At 43.9% G+C, this 20424-nt stretch overlaps 1 protein-coding gene across 1 annotated transcript; it reads left to right on the forward strand.

Moving 5' to 3' along the window:
• Positions 1–7163: 7163 nt before the first annotated feature.
• On the forward strand, positions 7164–16587 carry C5AR1 (complement C5a receptor 1). The gene is made up of 2 exons (XM_010991678.3): positions 7164–7324; positions 14348–16587. The coding sequence occupies exons 1-2, from the start codon at positions 7322–7324 to the stop codon at positions 15398–15400; spliced, it is 1056 nt and encodes a 351-aa protein (XP_010989980.1). The 5' UTR covers positions 7164–7321; the 3' UTR covers positions 15401–16587.
• The last annotated feature ends 3837 nt before the right edge of the window (positions 16588–20424 follow it).

Below are 20424 nucleotides of genomic sequence, written 5' to 3' on the forward strand. Positions count from 1 at the left end.
CTACTAAGAGGAACTTGTGCTACCTACAGTGACACGCATGAATTTTAAACGTCAACGCTAAGTGAAAGAAATCAGGTTCAGAAGGCTGGGTACTGTTTGATTCCATTTATAGGGCATTCTGGAAAAGGCAAAACTGTGGTGATGGAGACCAGATCTGTAGCTGCCAAGCAGTTACAGGTGGCGGAGGGGCTGACTACAAAGAGGTAGCCCCGAGGGAATTTTGTAGGGAGCAGTGATGGAGCCGTTCTGCATATTGTTTGTGGTGATGGTTACACGACTCGATGCCTTTGTTAAAGGTCAGAGACCTGTTCCCCGAAATGACTGGATTTCATTGTATGTAAGTTAAAAATAAATTAATAAAAGTTAAAAAAAAATGAGAGGATCTTTGAGCTGATGCTTTAGAATCGGAGATGCTCATCCTCTTCCGACACTTACAGCTTGAGAGTTAGAGACTTCTAGAGTTTTCAGAATAATAATAACTTTAGAATTAGAAAGTTCTAGAATTTTCAGAATAGTAATAATACCAGCTCCCATTCTAAATTCTGTCAAGGTGAGCACGTCTCATCTTAACCTGCTTTGGTTGCCGTCAAGTGCTTGGAACAGCACCCGGCACTAGGCAATCGCTTGGTGAGTGTTGATTCTTCTTCTTATTGCTGGTGGCGATGTCTTCTGCCAGCCCTCCAGACACCTTATCCATGATGCATCATCCAAATTCTCCCTCCCAGCCTGCCCCTGGAGCTTATCGCCACCCCCTGGTTCTCAGGCTCCGCGGTGCCGGAAGTCCCGCCGAGCCAACTTGGCCAGGACTGGACCACTGTGTGGGACCAGACACTGCTGCTGATGGGGCCGCGACATCCTGCCTCAGAGGCCACTGTGCCCACAGCTGAGGGCCTCAGCATAGATTGCTAACATCTCCTGACTCTAGGCTTCCTGCGGCTGCTGGCAGGCTGGTGGCTGGCCACAGCTGCTCCTCTTTGGGGTGTGGTGGCTGCAGCCACCTGCTCAGCCCTGTCTCTCTCCAGATGGGATCGGCCCTGCATGGACATAGGGACTGTGGTCACAAAGCAACACAAGTCCACATACCACTTGGTCATAATCCTTTCCTTTCCATTGTGTAAATGTTAAGCCTCACAGGCCCACTTAAAAAAATACCTTTTATTGAAGTTACAGGACGTAGACTGAAAGGCTCACAAACCATAAAGGTGTAGCTTAATGAATTTTTACAGTCGAATGTCCCTCTGTGACCAACATCCAGATCAAGAAGAAACAAGTTTCTAGTCCCCAGATCCACCTCTGCCCCAGTGCCCCTTATAGTTTCTACACCTGAAAAATAACCTCTATCCTGGCTTATGTCACCCAAGTCCAGCCTTGCCTTCTCTTGAACTTCATATAAACAGAAATATACAGTATGAACACTTTAATTTCTGGCTTGTTTTGCTCAATGGAACGGCTTTGAGATTCAGCCATGTTGTTTGTTCCATGTAATAGTTTTTGCACCCTTCTTTCCTGCTATATAGTATTCCATTGTATGAATGTACAATTTATTTATCCATTTTCCTGTTGAAGGACTTTAGGTTGGCGTCCAGTTGTTGGTTATTATGAATAGAGTTGCTATGAATACTCTAAGACATTATTTTGCTGGCTGTATGTTGGGTTCTCTGTCAGGTAAATGGCCAGGAGTGGGATTGCTGGCCACAGGTCAGGGGTGTATTTAGTTTCAGTAAATGGAAACATCCAACAGTTTCCTAAAGTGGTTGCCCCATTTTCCACTCTCTCCAGGTGTGTGTGAGAATTCAGGTTGCTTCACTTCGTCATCAGCACTTGACATTTTCTTTCTTTTTCATCATAGCCTTTCTGTTGAGTTTGTAGTAGAAACACATGGAATTTAATTTGTGTTTCCCTGTGGACCCAGAAAGTCATCACCATCTTTCCATGTGTTTATTGGCTACTTGGATATCCTTGTTTATGAAGCACCTGATCAAGCCTTTGACCCATTTTTCTATTGAGTTGTCTTTTTCTTATAATTTGTAAAAATTCTTTATGGAGTCTAGGTACAAATCTTTTGCTGAAGATATATGTATCTTCTTCCACTTGGTGAGTTGTCAGGCTTACCAATTTTTTTTTCTCTTAGTGCTGATGGAAGGAATCCCAATGCTCTCCTTTGAAACTGTAGGACTTTTCTAACTACTGCCAAAACCAAATCTCAGCAAGATAAGAAAAAAGCTTTTTCTTCTTCCTCCAAAATTTCAGAAATGCAAACATGACCCTGTATCATAAAAATGCCCCTATAAATATTATTTCTAACAAAGGAATCTTATCAAACATCCAAACTTCAGATTTTGGTATGTCCCATGTAAGTAACTTTTAACCCCTAAAAAGTCTCTATCATTATAGTTGGCTGTTGTATAGTAAAAAATTTAACCTTGCCCAGAGAGAACTCTGGCCTTCGCTCTGGCTCCTGGGAGGTAATTGCTAAGCCCTTGGAATGTCCTGCCTGATAAAATTTCTTAGTTTGCTTGGAGCCTTGGGCCACTCCAGATAGTCTAGCAATGTGACTTAGGGTGAAGACTTTGGGTCACATGGTATCAGCTAGACCTCCAGAGGGGCTGGAGACTGAGACCAGCCACACTGGTGATCAACCAGGACTACATGGCCAAGGCCCCAGCAGAGACTGGATGCCAAAGCCTGAAGTGAACTTCCTGCTGGCAATGCTCTACCTCTGTTGTCACACGTTGTCACTTAGAAAGCCTCCCATGACTTCTCGGGGATAGGACAATGGGAAACTGTGAGTACAGAACTCACCTGGACTCTGCCCCAGGCAGCTCTTACCTTGACCAATTCTCTATCATTTAGATCTAATAAACCGTAACTGTGGGCACAGCTTTCAGAGAGTTCTGGGAGTCTTTCTAGCAAATTATCAAACCTGAGGGTGGTCTTGGGGACCCTCAAACTTGAAGGTGGTGTCAGAGTGAGAGTGGCTTTGTGAGCTGCTCCTGCATTTCATGGTGGTCTGTCTTAATGCTGTATGGCTCTCGTGCTATTATTTGAACGGACATCCCTGTTTTCTGGAACGTGTAGATAGACGTGAATTCTCTTTAGCAAACCAGAGGACGATCATTGGCACATCCTTATTCTCTCACACATTTCACTCTGTTACACTTCTTATTTAAGCAATAATAAATAAGATTGTCTTGCTTAAATTAAAGCAGCCCTTCCTGATGCTGTTCGGGACTTCTAATTCTCCTCTAGCCTCTATTTCCCCATTTGTCCATTGGAGATTATTTTATTTTTGTTTATTATTGAAGTGTAGTTGATTTACAGTGTTAGTTTCAGGTGTATAGCAAAACGATTCAGTTATATATATACATACATATATATTTTTTCAGATTCTTTTCTATTATATGTTATTACAAGGAATTGAATATAGTTCCCTGTGCTATACAGTAGGTCCTTGTTGTTTATCTATTTTATATATAATAATATGTATCTGTTAATCCCAAACTCCCAATTTATCCCTCCCCTGCCCTTTTCTCTTTGGTAACCATAGTTTGTTTTCTATGTTGATGAATCTATTTCTGGTTTGTAAATACGATTTGTATCATTTTTTTTTTTAGCTTCCACATATAAGTGATATCATATGATATTTGTCTTTCTCTGTCTTACTTCACTTAATATGATAATCTCTAGGTCCATCTCTGTTGCTGCAAATGACATTATTCATTCTTTTTTATGGCTGAGAAATATTCTATTGTGTGTGTGTGTGTGCTTATACACCACATTTTCTTTATCCAGTCATCTGTTGATGGACACTAAGGTTCCTTCCATGTCTTGGCTATTGTAAATAGTGCTGCTATGAACACTGGGGTGCATGTGTCTTTTTAAGTTAGAGTTTTCTCCAGATACATGCCCAGGTGTGGGATTGCTGGATCATATGGTAAGTCTATTTTTAATTTTTTAAGGAACCTCCACACTGCCCTCCATAGTGGTTCCACCAATTTACACTCCCACCAACAATGTAGGAGGGTTCTTTTTTTGAAGTAGAGTTTTAACAGGACACAGGGATACCCAGCTCAAGATTAGGTTTCTCAGCCTTCCTTGCAGCTAAGTGTGGTCAGGTGACCATGTTCCAGCCAATGGGCTGTGAGTGGAACACCTGATATGTTACTTCTGAGTCTCACCCTTAAAAGGATTGGACATCAGTACCCTGACTTCCTTTTCCCTTCCTGTTGGGATGTGGTGAGTGCTGGAACTGTCACCTTAGAGCCCCACAGTGGAAGCTGTGAGTTATACTGGTATGTGAGAGAGAAATGAATGGGAAACAAGCAGAGATGGCTCTCTTGGTCAAACCGTGTGTGTGTGTGTGTATGTGTGTGTGTGTGTGTGTGTGTGTGTGTGTGTATGTGTGTGTGCCCTGGCATGGGGCTCTAACTGCCCAGAAAGGGCACCTCTTTATAATTCACAAAGGTTCTGTCTGGGCTAGTGGTGGCTGGAGACCAGTGCCATCCTGCAGAAATATGATGTGAATCACAGATGCAAGTCTCATAGGTAATGTTAAATTTTCTTTTTCTTTTTTAAAAATATGTTTCCCCCTTAATGGAGGCACTGGGGATTGAACCCAGGACCTCGTGCATGCCAAGCATGTACGATTTTTGACTGCATGAGGGTCAGTGCTCCTAAACCCTGGTTTGTTTGAGGGTCACCTGTCATTAATAATATTTTTTGCTTAACCCAATCCATCCAAAAGGTTACTGTTTTAACAGTAATACAATATAAAAATTGTTGAGCTCTTTTACAATCCAGTCTTTTTTTTTCTGCAGTAAGTCTTGGAAATCCGGTGTGTGTGTTATAGTCATGATATATCTCAATATGGACTCACCACATTTCAATTATTCAGTAGCCACAGGTGGCTGGTGGCTGCTGGACTGGACAGCCCAGTTCTAGGTCTTGAAGAACAGGAAGAAGAGACATCAGCATGAAAGGTGGCAAATACTGAGAGTGGGTACACCCACTTTGCTCTGCAATTCCATTTCTAAGGAGTTATCTGCACTCCATCCTTGGACACAGGCACCAGGATGTCCTTGCAAGGGTGCTCGCTATGGTATGGACAAAAATATGGGAAACCACCTGAAGTGTCACTATAGGAAAATGATCAAATAAACGGTTTCCAACTAACAATCGACTTATGATGCTGTTAAGACAATGCCAAGTGTTTAAATGTATTTCCAAAAATATTATTCTGAAAAAAATAGTGATACAAGCACATCATTGGACCCCTCAGTGAAATCTGAATGAGGACAACGGATTTCATAAGGTGTTGTATTACATTTCCTTACTGCTATGACTATTCTGGCCACTTCCCTTTAAATTTGAAATTACAGCAAAATAAAAAGTTGCAGAAGTTATTTTGAGAAGCAGTCCATAACTTCTCCAAGGAACCAGGACCTAGAAAATGTTAAGAATCCATGATTTTTGGTAACCACTATATAAAAAAATAGATAAAAACCAGATTTCTTCTGTATAGCACAGGGAACTATATTCAATATCCTGTAATAATCTTCAGTGAAAAAGAACATGAAAATGAATATATGTATGTATATGCATGACTGGGACATTGTGCCATTCACCAGAAATTGACACATTGTAACTGACTATACTTAAAAAAAAAATCCATGATTTTAAGGCAATACACAACTTAGGTCTAAAATCCTAAAAAATGAAGAGAGTGTGCCCTGGCCTCCTGAGCCTCCCCAAGTTCAAGTGCTTCCTTGAGGTCAAAGTGAGTATAACAACTCCGCATTCCTACCAGCACCAAATCCCGACCAATACACCCTCAGAATCCTTGCTGAATCATGCTGGCCACACGTATGGCTTCATTCAGTGGAACTAAAATTTGCTGTCCACTGAGCACCCCTGAACACAAACACCACATCTGGGTGAATACACTCCAAACTGCTAATGGGAGTTGCAGAAGAATGTAAGTTAGGGGATTTTTCAGTGCTTTTTTGGGGAGTGGGGGTGGGGGCATTTCTAGATTGTTCAAATGTTTACAAGGTGCATGGATCATCTTTGCAGTGAAAAGAAAGCCAGATCTTCATAAATTGAAGCTTGCTGTAGAAAAATATGATTTGTGGAGGAACGATATCGGTGATCTGTTGTAGAGTTACAGAAAAGTATGGGAAAAATGAACCTGTTTCTACACCCATTGTAATAATCACGCTCATGTGGTAGACTGCAAAATGGTTCCCAGTGGTGTCCGTATCCTAATTTCTGGAACCCGTGGCTTGACCTTCTATAGCAAAAGGGATTTTTCAGATAAATTAAGGATCTTGAAATGGGAGATCCTGGATTATCCAAGCGGTCCTTAATTGTAATGACAAAGGTCCTTATACTAAGAGGGAGGCAGAGGGAGATTTAAGACACAGGAGGAGGGAAGGAGATGTGTCTGTAAAGGCAGAGATTGGAGGGCTGCGGCCCCAAGCCAAAGAATGCTGGGAGTCACCAGAAGCTGGAGGAGGCAGGCAGGAACACATTCTCCTCTGGAGCCCACGGTGGAGCGCCCCTTCATTACTGACTTCTGGCCTCTAGAACGGTGAGAGGATACGTTTTTGTTGTTTGAAGCCACCCAGTTTATGGCCATTTGTTATAGCAGCCATAGGAAACCAGTAAGTAGGCTCCTTCCCAGCCCCCGAGTCCAGCATGTTTCTGGGAGAACTCAGAATGGGGCTGCAAAGGCTGGTGGTGGCTCTGGGGTTGGGGGTTGGGGGTGTGAACTTCAAAACCCTAGGGAGGAAGACTGAATGGTCCTCAACGGCTGGGCCTCCTTCACAGACCTGCTTTGCCTCTCTGGGCTCCAAGCAACCAGGCTGGGAAGCTGGGGCTCACAGTCCCTGTTTCCCAGGACCCAGGGAGTTTTAAGCTATTCGGGCCCCTGAGCTTTTCCACAGCACCTCCGACGTCCCTGGAAGGAAAGAGATTGTCTCAAATGGGGAAACTCAAGCCGCAAGAGGGGCCACGCAGCGAGGGGGCGGGGGTCTCTTTCTTCTGGCTTTCTCCTTCCTGGACCTGGGACTTCCTCAGTTTTTGGAGCCCTGGCCTTCCCCTCTGGCTAGGAGGCAGTGTTCAGAGCTCTCTGGGTGTGCGCCCGGCCGAAGGAGTCCCAGGCCACTAAGAGCCCGAGACCAATAGGAACCCCAGAGGGGAAAGATGGGTCATTTCCTCTTTGGCTATCAGCACCCTCCCTTGAAGCGTTAAAAACCACAGCCCTTAGGCAGGAGGGACCTTTGATCAGCAGAGAACCGGGGAACCCGGGAGAGACCTGAAGATGGTGAGTCTAGTGGGGCCGTGGGGCAGACGCCCTCTGCCCGCGTGTTCTCCCTTGTGGGGGCTGTCCACTCTTCCAATTCCCCCCTTCTTTCTGCCTCTCCCTTTCCTTCCTCCCTCTCCCTGTCCTGGGTCTCCCCTCTTCTCCCCTTGTCCTCATCTCAGAGGAGTAAAATTGTCAACGAATTGATTATAGGGCCCACAATGACCTTCGACTTCTTTTTCTTTCTGTAAAATAATCCCTAACCTCGAAGGATGTGGAGTGACAAGTCACTCTCCTTCCCCTCCCCAGAGCCTCAGACTCCTTGTCAATGCCCCCAGGGGCCACAGTGGGCACCAGTTTGTGGTGGATTCTTCTGGAAACAGTCTACAGGTGCTGCAGGACAGCATAGGGATGAAATAAGGAGTAGCTGGACACGTGGGGAGTCACACTGAAACGGGCTTCAAATCCTGCTTCTCCTGTGTAATAGCTGAAGAGACTCACCTTTCTGAGCCTCCTTCTCCTTATCTCCAAGATAGGGATAATAACTCTACAGACCGAGATCCTGCATCATAAGATCATGGAGAGAAATAAGTGAGATAATACATGGGAAGCTGTTACAGCAGTGCCTGGCATACAGTTGGTGCTCAATGCATGTGATGGGTCTGTCCTTTCTCTCCTGCCCCTACAAATAAGGGTCTGTTTTTACACACTGTCCTACATCTTGCTTTTTTTTTCCCATGAATAACATAATGTTATTGACCAGCATTTATTGAGTGCTTACTGTATACCAGGTGCTGGGCTATGCACTTTCCATTTGCTAATTTCATCTTTTATTTTTTTTAAGGTTTTTTCTGGGGGGGGGGGAGGAGGGAGGTAATTAGGTTTATTTATTTATTTATTTGTTTTTAGAGAGGTACTGGGGACTGAACCCAGGACCTTGCACATGCTAAGCATGTGCTCTACCACTTGAGCTGTACCCTTCCCCTACTACCTGCCTCTTAAACAATGTATGAGGAAGGTATTGTTACCATCTCCGTGTATTTCAAGGGAATGACCTCTTTCTTTTTATCAGCTGTATGATATCCCAATGGGAGGTTGCATTTGCTACCCATGGAGGTTTAGACTTTTTCCCAATGCTTTGTCTTTAAAACCAAAGTTAATCTTTGGACCTATAACTGGATTTCCAGAACTGCAAGTGTTGAATCCAAGGCATGGGCAATTTTTATTTTAACAGATATCGCCCCAGTTGTACCAACGTATGTTCCTCATCGACAGAATGTTGAGAGTGTCTGCTGGTCTATACCCCCATCTGCATAGTCATTTGGAACTTTTAAATTTGTGCCAACCTGACAGGCAGCTCATCACATCCTCAAAGGGTCTGAACACTTATCTTTTTTGTGTGGTTTTTAACATGCAAATGTTTCTGTTTCTTTGTGCTTAGGGATTTTTGACTCAACAAAGGTTGTGCAAATTCAAGAAGGTAAATCTGAGTTAAGATGCTCCCCTCAGCCTTGAATCCTGTTTCTCAGATGACTCAACCTAGGATGGGTCCATGTGGTTCTGTGGGTGGATTGTTTAAAGACGTTGTGTCCATGTTGGAATGGGGCAGGGGATGTTCCGGAAAAAAAGGCAGATGGCGTCTTCTGAGTATTTACTAGCTCTGCCAGCACTCCTCAGTGAGTCTGTTATTTCCACTGTAATGGAGGGGATAGTCGGCAGGACTTTCCCTCCTGTGAGGATGGCGAAACTGAAGCCCAGAGAAGGAGGGAAGGGGCTGGGGCAGAGTTTACCACCCACCAGCTGCATGACTGTGGCCATGTCATGCCTCTCTCTTCTCGTGCTCTTAAGTCTTCCTACTTTTCTTCCTCTTCTTGGTCATCAAGCCTGTCCCAGCCCGCATCTTCGCTGGCCTGGGTCCTTGCCCCAGCCTCCTCTCTGGTCCTCCTGCCTCTAGTCTCACCTCCTTACAGCGGCCAGAGGGATCTTTCTCAATGGAAAGTCTAATCCAGTCCCTCTGAAGCTCAAAGACCATCCATGGCTCCCCATTACCCTAGGATAAAATACCTAATTTTTAACATAGCATCTGTCAATCCTCCAACCTTGTCTTGCCTACCTGCCAGCCACACTGGACTGGAAAGTTCTCTTAAGCAGTCTGTAGCCTCAGTTTTCTCACCTGTAAAATGGGTGTTGTAATAGCAACAACTCTCATAGAGTTGTCCCATAGGTTAAGTGAGATGATACATGAAAAGGACTTAGAACAGAGCTGAGCGATTCTGATTGCTATTCTCTTAAGTACTGCATCTTCCTTCACCCTGGTCTCCTCTGATCCATTCATGTCCACCTCACTAGGACCATTCCAACCCCCTCTTCTTCCCAGCTTCTGTACTGGAGCCCTTTCTTCACAGACGAGTGCTCTTAAAATGAGCCTACGAACTTAGGAACAATAAGAGTACCTCACCCTTTGGGTTGTTGGGGCATAAATGCTGCCGTTAGGGAATTAACAAACTAACACCTGGGAAGCATCCGAGAACAGCGCCCAGCATTTAGGAATCTCTTAAGAGCTCCAGACCTGCCCGAGATGGGCACCACCAGCCACAGGTAGCTGCTGAAACTGAATTAAAATGACAGAAAATTAAGTTCAGTTCCTAGACACGCTTGCCACCTTCCACGCACTCAACATACCATCTTGGATAGTGCACGTCTAGAACACTTCCGTCAGCACAGGAAGTTCTGTTGGACAGTGCTGCCGTTTTATTTTTCCAAGAGCCTCCTCCTGATCCCACACCAGGCTGATTCTCTGTTGAACACTCTCAGTCCCCATCCTGGTGATTAATTTCTCCTGGTACCATAACCTGTCCCAGGGCAGATACCAGCTATGTCAGGAGCCAGTCCCCTAGCCAGTTCATCTTTGTGCGATGAAGAAAGAGTCCTAGAATTTTTCCTAGACTCCTAGAATGGTAGAACCACGAATTCTTGTGTATATTCTGTACAATATCCATTTTGTGGAGAATGAGTGGTGTGCACTCGCTGGTGTGGCTCTACATACAAGAACAAAAGTATATGTGTAGTAAAAGCTCCCTTCCAATGCGTGCTGTCTAACTCCCTACTTCTCCCCAGGGACAACCACTGTTACAAATTTCCTCTGTCTGCCTCTGGAGCTAGTCTGTGCATGCACGAACAAACACACACACACGGAGGGAGACAGACAGAATGATAATGTGATAGAGAAACAGAGGAAAGGGAGGGAGGGAGAGAGAGAGAAACAGAGAGGGAGGGTAGAGAGATTCCTCTTTCGCAGGTAGCATGCTTCACACACAGTTTAGTTATTACTTTTTCTCTTTCACCCTAGATCTTGGAGCTCTTTCCATATCCTTACATAAACTTCCTCCTTCTTTTGATGATTGCATGATATTCCATTGCTTGGATGTGCCATCATTAACTTATCCAGTCCCCTCTTGCTAGACACTTGGGCTGTTTCCCTTCTTTGCAGGGATGCTGCAAGAGCAAAAATCTACGAGCCATTTGCATTGGGAGGGTCCTAGAAGCCGCAAGAGGGTTAGAATCAGCATTTTTTTCTGCACTCATGAAGTCAATGAGAGGAAATGGTCGAGTGAGCTCATTTCAGGGAAGGATATTTGTTAGCTGATGGATGGGGTGCAGGAGAGAATGATGAGGGTGAGAGAGGGTGGGGGAAAGGCTTCCCTTTTGAGGGTCTGGGTCATTCTGCAGCCAAGCCTGGCTGAGAGCTTGTGAAACCAGCAGGGACAAAAGTTAGCTTCATGTATCACATTCAAGGTCACACTTAAAATATTTGACAACCTGTTAAGATGCAGAGTGCTACCCCCCAGCCCAGCAGAATCTGAGGCTTCTTGCCATGCCTGGCACTAACTCTTTAGTAATCGGAGCATGGGGACTGGAAGTGGGGTCCCAAGGTTGCAAATGGGAAGCGCAGGTGCTGGGAGTGGAGATGGTACGGGTGACTGGCTCAGGGCAGGGGCTCTTCTCAATGGAAATAGTTCAACAATTTAAACCAAATGGAAATATTTTCACACTCGTAGAAAAATTACAAGAATAATACAAAGAACTCTCATATACTCTTTTTCAAAAATAAAGTTTCTTGCCTTTTTTTTTATCTTTTAATATATTTTTATTGAAGTATAGTCAGTTTACAATGTTGTGTCAATATCTGGTGTACAGCATAATGCTTCAGTCATATAGGAACATACATATATTCGTTTTCATGTTCTTTTTAACAAGATATTGAATATAGTTCCCTGTGCTATACAGTATAAAATTGTTGTTTATCCCATATACTGTTTACCCATTCTCCAAGTTTCCTATTATCTATCTATCTATCTATCTATCTATCTATCTATCTATCTATCTATCTATGTATCTATAATCTATCATCTACCATCTTTGTTTTCTGAACCAGTTGAGAGTATGCAGTCACGGTGTCCTTTGCCCCTGAATAGCTCAGTGTCTACTTCTCAAGAACAAGGACATTCATCTACATGAGCGCGGCACAATGGTCAGTGCCAGGAATCCAACATTGGATGCAATACTTTTATCTAGTCTACAGACTGTGTTCAGACTTGCTCAATTGTCCGAATAATGCCCTTTAGAGTGCATTTGTTTCTCCTGCTCCAGGATGTCACATCCCATTTGGTTGTCCTGGCTCTTTAGTGCCCCTTCATCTGGAACAGTCCTTTGGCTTTTCCTTGTCTTCACGACACTGGCATTTTCATTTTAATTGAGTGAAGTTCACATGACATGTAACCCAACATTGTCAAGTGTACGATTTGGTGGCATTGAGTGCTTTCACTATGCTGTGCCATCACCATCTTTGTCTATTTCCAGGACATTTTCATCACCCTCAAAAGAACCCCTGTCCCCATTAAGTCGTCACTCCCCACTCCCCTCCTCCAGCCCCTGGTAACCACTAGCCCACCCCCTGTCTCTGTGGATCTACCTATTCTGGACACTTTATATGAATGGAATCATAAACTTTTGTGTCTGACTTTCACTCAGCATAATGTTTTCAAGCTTCATCCACGTTGTAGCTCATATCACTACTTCATCCCTTTTTATGGCTGAATAATATTTCACTGCATGGATCTACCACACCCTGTCATCAGCTGACATTGACATTTTCCTTTTGAATAATTTAATCACTGCCATAGCTTTACCAGCAAGTACCCCTGACCATCAGCCTGGTTGACTTGGTTGATCTTCAGTATAACATAAAAAGACTAGAATAAAAAAGAGTAGTTCAGAGAAAAAGCTGAACTGTTCAATAATCATAATATTGATCAATAATGGTAGCATTGGCTGCCATTTTTGTTCTCCTCCTGTGTACCAGGGACTTAGCTGTGCTTGGACATTTTTCATCTTATTTAATCCATGAGGTGGGTAGTTAGTGGGTATAAGCCTCAGTCTGCAAATTCTGGTGCCTTAAAAATGAATAAAATCTCTGAATATTTCTATAGCAATGACTTCTATTTTCCTCTGTCTCCTTTTGTTGATTGGTGACAAAGTCACCTTCAGGGATGGGCACCACGTGCAGAGCTCACCTCTATTCCCTATATAGAAATAGCAGGATAAGTGCTTAATTCATTTCCTTTGCAGAATAAAAAGGTGGCCAATGGATTTACTTGCTTTTGTTATTATTATGAACTCGTTGATCTTTATATTTTAATATTTCATTCCATCACAGTTATTATTATTATTAAATACTCAAATTGTCCCATCTTTGACTAGTGGGAGATTTTTCAGGCTTCCTTTTGTGTCCTTTTGATATGTCCCCATCATTCTTTCAATTTCTTTTTTTACTTTATAGTGTAAGAGGCTCTGGGCTCATCTTATATATTTTCTGTCTGAGAATAGCAATCAACCTTGCTCCGAGGAGCCCTGGTTCCTTTGAATGGCAGATGGTAATTAGAGACCATAATCTGTGTGCTAAGATACCATTTGTTCTTGAAATCATATTCTTTTCTATTCCTTTTATCCCTCCTGCCCTGCCTCTGGCAAGGTACAAATGTGTTTCTAATTCTTATTTCTTATTCTTTGTGCTGCCCCCAAATATATTTTCTCTGCTCTGAGACTGAGGTTTTGGAATGATGATGGTTAAGACTGATGGACTGCTAGGAGTTAACCAGGAAAGAAACAGAGGGACGAAGCAGTAATGGAACTTGCAGAGGGCCATGTAGGCTTCAGCTAGGACAGTTGGGGTCTGGACTTTAGTGCTGGGCTGAGCCATCCTCGAACCTAGTGCTGAAGGACATGAGTGCCCCTGTCTCCACTTAGCAAAACATCCTCCCATAGTTTGAACCAAGTAGAAAAAATAAATAAAGCTCTACCAACTCTCTTTCCAAAACAATCTTCCTTTGAAGCCCAGCAACACGACTATACAGAAAGCCCACGCTGCCTGATATATTTGCATGTTATTGTCAACCTGCAAAGGCCAGCCCAGCTGGGACTACAGACTGTGGGCTGACTGGGAAGTTCTCCTTGTGCAATACTATGGAGTCAGAAATCAAACAAACAACCGCAACAGATTATCTTTATCTAAATTTCAAATTTTTTTCCACCGTGTCATTTTTTTTGGGGTGCACATGGGTTCAATCCCCAGTACCTGTATTTCCATTAAAAAAATAGAAAAAAGAAAAAATACATTAAAAAAAATTTAACAAGCAGTGTGTCATGGGTACTGGCCAATCAGAACGGATGGTGATTTTAATGTTGCAGCAGACTTTAATCCTTTGGTTGCTGGATCCTGGGGAAGTCTGGGGACTTCAAGAGGAGGTGGCAGGGTGGCGAGGTGGCAGGGTGGCAGGGAGACTAATTACCTTGGGAGGATTTTCAATATTTTAATAAATGGTATGACACCCCAGAGGGCTCTCGGCCCTCAGCATCCTCATTTCCCCAGGGGAAACCTGACGCTTAAAGAAATGGAGTGATAGGTTCAAAACTACGTAGCTCTGATGGGCCCCTTGGTGCCTGTCTACAGACTCATACTCTCCTTGCATCTCCGATTCCACCCAGGACTCCGCGGAGAACAGCACCTTCTATTACGATTATAACATCTCGGACCTAGACCCCAACGTGCTGGTGGATGACTCTTCCAAAACCCTCAGGCTGCACACTCCGAATGTGATCGCCCTGGTCATCTTTGCGGTTGTCTTCCTGGTGGGAGTTCCAGGCAATGCCCTGGTGGTCTGGGTGACTGGGTCCGAGGCCAAGCGAACCGTCAATGCCATCTGGTTTCTCAACCTGGCTGTGGCCGACCTCCTCTCCTGCCTGGCACTGCCCATCTTGTTTACATCCATCATCCAGCACAACCACTGGCCCTTCGGGGAAACCGCTTGCCGAATCCTGCCCTCACTCATCCTGCTCAACATGTACTCCAGCATCTTGCTTCTGGCCACCATCAGTGCCGACCGCTTCCTACTGGTGTTTAATCCTGTCTGGTGCCAGAACTACCGCGGGTCCCGCCTGGCCTGGGTGGCCTGTTGTGTGGCCTGGGTCTTGGCTCTGCTTCTGACCATCCCCTCCTTCTTATTTCGTGGGATGCACATAGAGCCCTTTCCATTCAAGATAATGTGTATTGTCGACTACGGCAAGGATGGTTTGCATGTAGAGAGGGTTGTGGCCATCTTCCGGTTGGTCGTGGGCTTCCTGTGGCCGCTGGTCACACTCTCAATCTGTTATAGTTTCCTCCTGGTCCGGGCTTGGAGCCGCAGTGCCACCCGCTCCACCAAGACGCTCAAGGTGGTGGTGGCCGTGGTGACCAGCTTCTTTGTCTTCTGGCTGCCCTACCAGGTGACAGGGTTGATGCTGGCCTTGTTCCAACGGCACTTGGACAACTACAAGCTCGTGTCCAGTTTGGATGCCCTGTGCGTCTCTCTAGCTTACATCAACTGTTGCATTAACCCCATCATCTACGTGTTCGCCGCCCAAGGCTTCCACGCCCGGTTTCTCAAGACTCTCCCCTCCAGACTCCGGAATGTATTGACCGAAGAGTCCGTGCACAGGGATAGCAAGTCCATCACCCTCTCCACAGTGGACACCCCAGCCCTGAAGAGCCAGGCGGTGTGAGGGGAGGCCCCCCAGGCCACTATATTCCTGGCGCTCCACCAGACTTCCTATCCATTCGCTTTCTGCTTATCTGAACTCAGCCCTTGGCAAGGTGGTGTTGTCTGAGTGAATTCTCCTTCGTCCTTCCATCTTTCCCCAACTCGTCCCTCCTCTTCCAGGCAAACTCTTCCCATCATTCCTCATTTCCAAGATAAACACTTCCTTCTAAGGACACTCAGCCTTTCTTTCCATCCAAGGACTTTGGAAAACAAACAGAAACCAATCTACCTGGAGCCCTCCCATCAAGCAAAACGTTTGTGTGCGGAGACGGTGACGAGAATACGTCAGCTACACGGAAGGCAGACAAACAGAAACATTCTAACCTTAAAAAAAACATCGTTCTGTATTTATTTTATAGAGAGTTGGGAAAAAAATTTTAACTGGCATCTCAAAAGATATTCTCATTTAGGGTAAAGCGAAAATACCTGGACCTATCTCAGTTTTTGAAAGTGAGTTGATTTAAAGGAAAACAACAAGTTAATACATTACCTAACCGGGTTTTTTTTTTTTTAAGTATTAAGTAAAAAGATGCGATGTGGTTATGGCAAAAAGCAGGCAGTGAGGAAATCACCTGGGGTTGGGAAACGCTGGTTGGGAACCTCCAGGGTGGAGGTGTCACAGGGGAATTTGCTGTTTTACTTTCTCAGTTGCTGCTTTGTTTGCACTTAAAAAAAGTGAAACGTTTTCTTTTGACTTCATTTAGAGTCTTTTTTAAAAACTTTGTTTTTATTGCGTTATAGTCATTTTACAATGCTGTGTCATTCAAGAGTCTTATGCAGTTGTAAGTAATAATACAGAGGGATCCTGTGTACCTTTGACCTGTTTCCTGTACTTGCAACATCTTGCAAAATGATGTTACGATATCACAGCTGAGATGTTGACATGAATACGGCCGAAGCGCAGGACATTTTCATCACTGCCAGGATCCCTCGTGACACCCTTTTCTAGCCACACCCACTTCCCTCCACCCTCCCCAGTTTTATCTAGAACCCCTGGGGACCACAAACGAGGCTGCTCTCCATCTCTGTACTTTGGTCTTTTCAAAAATGTTATATCAATGGACTTATACAGTGTGTAATCTTTGGACTTTTAAAAAAACTAGTGTGCACCACTTGAAAACTGAAAATAAAAAATAATAAATGGTGAAATGTGTTGTTTATAATGGAGTTGGACATATTCCTGCTTAGTGTTTTGTGTGTGTGTGTGTGTGTGTGTGTGTGTAGATGGCTAGAAATACTGTACGGGCCAGCACTGTCCAACAGAAATACGATGTGAGCCACTTAAGTAGTTTAAAATTTTCTAGTAGCTACCTTAAAAAATTCATATGAAACGGATGAAATAATAGTCATATATTTAATAATGTGATACAATTATATGTTATACTAACAATGATGAAATGAATGATGTATTAATTATATTATAATGGTTTACTTTATATCTTCTAATGAACTATAATGGAAAAGAATATGAAAAAGAATATAAATATGCATAACTGAATCACTTTGCTGTACACCTGAAACTAACAGAACATTGTAAATCAGCTATATTTCAATTTCTAAAAATTTATTATATATCATGTGATTATGTATTATGTGAATAGCAATATGTTATATAATTATATAATAGTTATATTTATAATTACATAATATAGAAATATATATAAATGAGAAATACAGAACATATAATATCATGTTATATATTTCTATGTAGAAATATATAACACAACATACAAATATATAACACATATTAATACTATATTAATATATGTATGAATATATTATCATAATATTAATGTTATTAATATGTTATATTGCTATATATAAAGATATATGATATATATAAGAATGATAATACAGTCAATAATATATTTGGCTTAATTCAATAGATCCAAAATATTTTTATTTCAACTTGTAATCACTGTGAAAAATTATTACTGAGATTTTTTACATTTTACACTCTTTTTTTGGTACTAAGTCTACAAAATCCCGTGTGTGTGACACAGTGTATCTCCATTCAGACTGGCACATTTCAAGTGCCCAGAAGCCACATGGAGCTGGTGGCCCCTGAATCCAATGACACAGGGATCCACTGCCTCTCCCTGTTGGCAAGAGGTGACTGAGTCCAGGAAACAGCTTTCAGGATGGAGCACTGGGCTGGGATTTTGTGTGAATCCGATGGGAAACGTGGCTGAATCCTGCTATGGCTGTGTTGTCTGCCTTGGGGACAATTTTTATTTAAAGATGCTTCCACAGCACCTATAGGGGTGGGCGCTCTGCTGCACTTCCAGAAGAGGCTGTGTGTGGTTTTGGTCCCTTTGCCGATTTGCTGGTAGCAAGGTTGTTGGGGGAAGACCTGAGCCCCAGCTACCATCAGGTCTGGGACCTCCTCTGAAGACCCTCTTGATCCTGGATGTCCCTTCTATCTGGACAGCCCACATCCCCCCACTGCCTTCTTCCTGGCCACTTGGGCTTCCTCCCTGGCTGGCTCCAAGCCTGATTGGTTATCCTCTTCCCTCTCTGAGTGATCCTTCCCACCCTCCTCCACAGAGTTTCTTCCTCTATATTTAAATGTTGGGTTTCTAGAGTTTTCTCTTAAACATGCTTCTTACTTTTGTGTCTTCATCCAATACCTTCACAGCGCTCTCTCTCTTCAGGGTAAGACGTCTGCACCTGCCTAGCCCAAAATGACCTGGGCATCTTCTCCCAGACCTCCTTTCACCCCTGCAACCCCATCCTGGGGGGCCCCACCATCCATGCAGTCACGCCAGCCTGCACCTGGGACCCGTGCTGGATACCACTCTCTTCCCACCTCACATACTTCCTGATCTAAGCCCTCCATCCTCTCTCATTTGAATCCCTGCCTGTCTTTCTGTCTGATCTCCTAGCTGTCCAGCCAGTTTTAAAAGACCTTCCCTGTCCCTATTCTACCCTCCTTCAGGGTGCAGCCTCCTCCAGGAAGTCCTCCCTGACTTCTTCCTCTGCCTCCCCACACTTCTACTCCATCTCTGTTCCAGGATATCCTCTGGCTTTCCTGGTTTTGGGGGGTGGGCTGTAGGCAGTGGGGTCTTTCCCTCCCCCTGATATGGAAAGGAGATGCTTCCTGAGAGCTGGGTCCCACAATGGTCTTCTAGAAACACTTGGAGGCCAGCACATGGGATCCAGGTGGCTTCTCTGAGGCAGCCTCCGCCTGGTGTTGATCAACACTGCCCAAGAAGGAAGTGGGCTGAAGGGCCAGGAGATTGCCAAATCTGGGGCCTGGGGAATCTGCTGGGTCAGCAAGTTCCAGAGAGGAAGTGGTGGGGATAGGAAGTGCATGATGAGTTGGTACTAAGATGTGTTCCTACCCTTGCTCTCCAAGTCCCCGGTCACCCACCGACCTGTTGCTGAGACCTGGCTCCCCAAGGCCGGGGGCAGAGTCTCCTCCCCTGCATCTGTGCCCCATGACCTTCCAAGGTACCACATCTCAAGCCTTCAGGAGGATATTACTCAAGATTCACGTTGTCTAATTGGACTATAATGTCAACCACAAGCATGATTTTAGATTTTTCAGCAGTCAAGCAAAGACAAACAAAAAGGATCAGGTAAAATGACTTTTGGTGCTATCTTTTACTGAACCACATCTATTGAAAGTATGATCATTTTGATATGTGACCTGTATGAACAGTTATTGAGACTTCACATTCTTTTTTTTCCACACCACGTCTTCCAAATCTCGTGTGTAGTTTCCAATCACAGCATCTCTCATCTCAAATCCATCTCATTTTATTTAATGTAGCCTCATGTGATCGGTAGCCACCATATAGGACAGCTCAGGGCTAGAATTCCATGCCTGACGTTCAGATCATCTACCAAATTCTAACATCGAATAGTTGGAACTCTATACTTCTAACTCGGAGGTTCTGGTGTGACATTCTAACATCCTGAGCTTCAGTAGTTTGTGACTAACATCATAGGATTCTTTGGGTCAAATAGCCCATGATTCCAACATTCTGAGAGTCTGTGATTCCAACAATTTAGCGCTCAGAGTCTTTGACCTAGATCAGGTGCCAGCAAACTCCAGCCTGTGGGCCAAATCTGGCCCACTGTTTGTTTTTGTGAATAAAGTTTTATTGCAACACAGCCACGCCATTCAGTCTATGGCTGCTTTCATTCCACCAGAGAACAGGAGTGACCTCCTGACCAGCAAAAATGAAAATCTTTACTCTCTGTTCCTTCACTGAAAAAGTTTACTGACTCTTGATCTAGATATTCAAAGAGTCTAAGATGGTTGGTGGTTTTATAGAAGTTTTTTAATTGTTGTACTTTATAATTTACATGTTACTGGTACTCTTTTCCATGCATCAAATATCATGTAATAATATGCATTGTTCAGAAGAGACTGATTTCCACTTACCCTTTCAGGGGTCTAGAATTCCATTAGGCTGAACTCTATGAAATTGCCAGACTCCATCCTGATTTGGGGTGAGGTGGTATAACAGTTTGTTTTCTTATCACTTTTAAAAAATTGTAAGATGTGCATAATGTAAATTTCACCATTAGTAGCATTTAGTATATTCACAATATTGTGCAACTGTCACCTCAAAGTATCAAGTTCCAGAACATTTTCATCACCTGGAAAGAAAAACAGCATTCTCGTTAAGCAGTTACACCCCATCCATGTCCTGTTCCCCTCAGGCCCTGGCAATCACTAATCTGCTTTCTGTTGCCACAGTTGCTGGAATGCAACCAATTTTGATTCACAAAAACGGCAATTTCATATGGGTTAACTTAATAATTGTCTTCATTGTCAGGTTCTCCCAGAGTTGAGGGACGGGTACTCCGCATCGCACAGGGTGTCTGTAAAAGGACTCCCACTCCCCAAACAGCCACTTCTTTTTATAACAGCTGTGTTCCTGCCCTGTTCACAGCATCCCCCAGACCCCCAGGTAAGAGCCCCCAACTCTAGAGACACCAGAAAACCTTAGCTTCCCAGAATCCGAGAAATGT

Source organism: Camelus dromedarius, chromosome 9 (genome assembly GCF_036321535.1).
Source record: "Camelus dromedarius isolate mCamDro1 chromosome 9, mCamDro1.pat, whole genome shotgun sequence".
Lineage (NCBI taxonomy): Eukaryota > Metazoa > Chordata > Mammalia > Artiodactyla > Camelidae > Camelus > Camelus dromedarius.